Source organism: Lygodium microphyllum, chromosome 24 (genome assembly GCF_053477565.2).
Source record: "Lygodium microphyllum isolate KBCC chromosome 24, Lygodium_microphyllum_v1.1.10, whole genome shotgun sequence".
Lineage (NCBI taxonomy): Eukaryota > Viridiplantae > Streptophyta > Polypodiopsida > Schizaeales > Lygodiaceae > Lygodium > Lygodium microphyllum.
The window spans coordinates 17,222,628-17,227,205 of record NC_141158.1 but is presented as its reverse complement, the minus strand read 5'-3'; the positions used below and the strand labels follow the sequence as shown (position 1 = coordinate 17,227,205).

General features: G+C 45.5%; 1 protein-coding gene across 2 annotated transcripts; it reads right to left on the bottom strand.

The window, feature by feature from the left end:
• Positions 1–368: 368 nt before the first annotated feature.
• Positions 369–3,951, bottom strand: LOC148014882 (replication protein A 70 kDa DNA-binding subunit A-like). Of its 2 annotated transcripts, none has more exons than XM_087665630.1 (2): positions 3,534–3,951; positions 369–3,104 (listed from the first exon to the last, which is right to left on the bottom strand). In XM_087665630.1, exons 1-2 carry the CDS (start codon positions 3,800–3,802, stop codon positions 854–856), a joined length of 2,520 nt encoding a protein of 839 aa, XP_087521756.1. In that variant the 5' UTR covers positions 3,803–3,951; the 3' UTR covers positions 369–853. The 2 variants fall into 2 exon arrangements, with proteins under 2 accessions (XP_087521756.1, XP_087521757.1); XM_087665631.1 differs by lacking the exon at positions 3,534–3,951 and adding an exon at positions 3,194–3,520.
• Positions 3,952–4,578: the final 627 nt, after the last annotated feature.

The following is a 4,578-nucleotide window of genomic DNA, read 5'->3' as shown; positions in this document are numbered from 1 at the left end:
GATGTGCCAAGGTGAAACGCATACTTAGATGCAACAAAATCAGCAGTATGACTGCCATGGAGCTACAAAAGGCAGCTGTCTCAAGTGTCTACCAGGTGGAAAGCTGACGGCCAATAAAAGCAGAAAAAAATGAATCTGATGAAGTGACGACCTGCAGTTGTCTAGCCACATAAGCTGACCCAGCCAAACCCAAAACCTTTAGTACGCCCCCAGTTAGATATGATCGCCATCCAATTGGGCCCCCTCTTGGGCAATGAACTTACACCTAGCTTCTAGTGTTGCCCTCAGCCAACCATACCATTACATCTTGTGCCAATTAGAGAGAAATCCCATGGACATTAACTTACAAAGCTAAATCATGAAAATATATCATCCATGCCTCAACAAGCACCTTACATATCGCTGCTTTATAAAGAGGTGAATATTCCTACTTAAATAAAGTGGCAGGAGAGATACAAACCCCAAAAAAAGATTAGAGGAGCAGAGTTCAATCTATCCATAACATAATGAATATATTCACTCATACAAACAACCTCCTAGAGTGATGTTGATAATTTACACTCATCAGACTCTTCTAGCCACAAATGGGGGCTCATTTTAAGAACCAACTTTATAAAAGCTCTCCAGAGGCTATAAAGACATTGAGAGGAGCACCACCTTCAGAAAGACTTGACTGATTGGGTGCTAATATATCTACAGAGGCTCTATTTTGGGCAACAACTTGAATGTACGGACCTTGTCATTGGGTCATGCATACAAAAACATCATATACTGCAAAACATGTGGCTAAGAACATTTTAAACTGACAAGGTACAGGCAAAACTGACGTAGTATTGTATAACATTCTTGTACATCAGTATCCCCTACCATATGATCCTCCACTTCCACTATAAACACCATAGCTAGCTTCCCTACCATAACTGGCAGTCACTCCTTGCCCAGGGCAATCCCTTGCCCAATGGCCTCCTTGCCCACACTTAAAGCAAGAGTTTGAACCACCCATTGTGCCACCAGCATTAAATCCTCCACCAAAAGAGCCACCTTGTTGGGATACACCTCTATCATTAGGACATTCTTTAGCAAAATGACTCCCTCCACACTTGAAGCAAGAAACATTTGCACCATGACCATAGGAACCAGCAGTGCCATAGCCCCCTCCATATGCGTTCTGGACTGATGCTTGATATGTACCTCCGTAACTAGGAGGCCCCATCTGAGCACTAGCAGGAAAAGAGGAGCCCCCAGAATAGCTGTTATACACTGCTGAGTTTGGGGGACCAGCTACACTTGAAGGAGCCTGACTGGTCTGTTCCCCTCGTGCTATTTTACTAATCATGTCAATGAGAACTTTGCTTTCAGCAACAAAATCAAGTTTTTCTGACTTCACAACAGTGCATTTTAGCCGCTGCTCATCATTGTAGTTCTCTTCTTTCACTTTGAGTTTGAACAAATGCTGAGTGAACAGCAGTCTCTGTATGTACTCCCCATACTTCGCATTCTCATCCTGCTTCCACACATAAAGCTCCTTGGCTGTCACACCCATGATTTCTTCACCTGCCTCTTGAAAGGCAGTAATCCAGGTGATCCCCGTGTGATCTTGAACCTGCACAGAAAGAAGGTACCTGTAGTCACAATCTGCTACTGCTTTGTCACAGCGATCACATCTCCATGTGCCATCTCCATTGTTGATGACCTTCTTATTACATTGGCGATCACCAACTGGAAGAGGGCATGCTGTATAGCAGAAAGTATCTGTTTTGATGTAGGAAATGGTGGCTTTTAAGGCAATCCAGTCTGGTTTCTCTGATCTGCCTAATCCTTCGTCCTTGATCTGAGATACTGACTTGCGCATGTCAATGCGTGAGCCATTAGTACCTTCCTTAGAAATTGACTGTGATGCTGTATTCTTTCCTACTTGCTCAAACCATTCCTTTACCTCGAAGGCTTGAGGAAGATTGGGATTTATAAGTATTTGAGAAGAAGATACTGTGCCTACACTTTTTCCACTGAAATCAGAGACTCGTCCCCCCTTTATTGCTACAACAGGAAAATGGCCAGAATCACACATTTCCTGAAGTTTTTGGCCCTCATTGTTGCAAAAAGCTCCCCACATTGTTAATTCAACACTGCGCCCAGAAATGTCGCGTAGCTGTAGACTTCTTTTCTGCGCCTCAGTCCCATTTTTACGCATGATGGTGGTGGTAGGGTTGATTGTGACCACAACACCAACAATATCCACCATAGAGTTCCCTTCCAGGTTTTCTATCTCACTTATAGGCCTGAAATCAAACTGTTGCTGAGGTATTGAGCCATCTTCCTCCAGGCATGGCTCTACAGTGGAGGAATTCTCCAAGAAGATTTCCCACTCATTTTTCAAATGGTTGAAACTCTTCTGCGCAGGTTTCAGGGATCCTTTGGATATCGTGTAAATCCTTCCTAGTTCTATGCGGTCGTGAAACTGGTCTGCAACAGAATTGAAGCATGTGACACGGATTTCACCTCCATCAGCATCCAGGAGGTCAAAACTAAAAACCTTGCCCTCTCCTTTGGCATTGTTAAACCTCCTTAGCTCACCTTTTGACGTAACCCTTGCTTTGATTGTCCATCGGCCTTGATATGGATTCAAGGCTGCTATTGGCACAATCCTTGCAGGTGCCTCATTTTTTACTATAGGACCTCGGTTCGAATAAACTGGTGGTGGCTGAAAGGTAGAAGCAGGAGCTACAGGCCTGCCATAACCACCAGCTTGAGCATTGGAATACATCCCACCTCCAGCAGCAGCTCGCGGATCTCCACCTATTGCACCAAAACTCTGATATCCAGACTGAGCAGATGCATAAGAAGGAACGTTCTCTTTCTCGTATGCTGGCTGAACTCCTGTGCCTAGTCCTGTTTTGTAGGCACTATTGGCCATGCTATTAGGCTGAGGCTGCAGTTGAGGCAGAGGGGGAGCAGGATGTTGATGTTGCTGTTGCAGCTGTTGTGGCTGTTGTAGCGGTTGCTGCTGTGGCTGCTTTGGCAGATCATTCATAATGACTTGCTTAGGATCTCCAATTATATCAGAAACTGACACAGCTACCTCCATGTTGAGGACAATGATGATTCTGCAGAAAACAAGCAACTATAAGCATATTTATTCCCCTACACCGTGTGCATTTGAAATCAATCCTGCAGATAGGGAGTGAGAAAGCACATTCTACAATAGTAAGCGTGTCTATTTCCTGCACAAATTGAAATCAATCCTGCAGATATGGAGTGAGAAATCACATTCTGCAATTGCAAGCACGTCTATTTCCTGCACATTTTAAACGAGATCAATGATCAACAGAAAGAGCTTCAAAAAGGAACATTCACTAGGTATTAGCACATTTGTCCCCTGCAAACTACCAACAAGATCAATGCTACGGTTAGAGCTTCGAGAAATGAAGCCTCATTCGATAGAATCACGATCTATTCGGGAAAAAGTGGAGCTTTTCACAAATTGCAGTGCGTGAAAAACAGGAGGATTCAGACGGAATATAAGGGATACTAACTTGCGTTGTTGCACTGTGTTGCAGATGTACTCGACGAGCTTGACGACGGATCCCTTCTGCACTTCTCCAGATTTGACAAACTCATTGAGCTGAGTGGCGAGCATGGCCTGCTGAATATAGGTGCCATCGGAGAGGACCAAACGGTAGCGTTCTTGGACGCTTTGGCCGGTCCCGATTTGCCGGACGTCCAGGACCTGGACCAAGGGGTGGAGATCGACCTCGCCGCTGTTCAGCGCGAGGATGGCGTTAGGTGTGAGGGACGCGACCATGGCTACACTATGGTTGCGGCAACTGCGTGTCTCTGTTGTGCTGTGGCTACGGCTTTAGTTAGGTATGGCTATTGACTATGCCTGCGGTTACAGCATAGAGTGAAAGACAGACAGACACACACAAAAACACAAAGAGAGAGAGAGAGAGAGAGAGAGAGAGAGAAGGGGGGTGGGAGGGAAGGGGCGAGGTTGAGGGGGAGGGGTAGGGGGAGGGGGAGAGGGAAAGCCAGAAAATTTTTCGTATCTTCCCGCCAAAGTGGTGAAAGTAAGTGGCTTCCTTGAAACGCTTCGTCTCCGTAGGACTTGTGTCTGCAGGTTAGGGCCCTTACACATAGGGCTAAATCCGGTGCCTGCCCGTAAACAGTTTGTGGAGTTGTTTACACACTAAAACGACTCCTTTACAACACCAAAAGCTTTATGTTCTAGTGGTTAGTAAAGGGTAACCTCATCCCCATTGATGGGGGCTTAAATCTTGTCAGGTGCACATAAACTTTTTTTAGATAAAGGCCTTGTCTAGTTAATGGGCGCGGAAAAAGTGTCTACCAATCGAAAAAAGCGGAGCAAATCAAATCGCTCCACATCAACCAACAGACACTTTGTTTTTTTTGGAAACTGGGTCTGGACGCCTATGTGTAACCGGCCTTAGGAGGGCCAATATTGCGGTGTTAGGTCATGTCCTCTCTAGTGTGTAAAAGATTGCGGACGGCTTACAAAGCGGGCGTCTGTCATTTGGTGTGTAACCAGCCTTAGTTAACTTCGCCCCTTCGCTTTAGCCT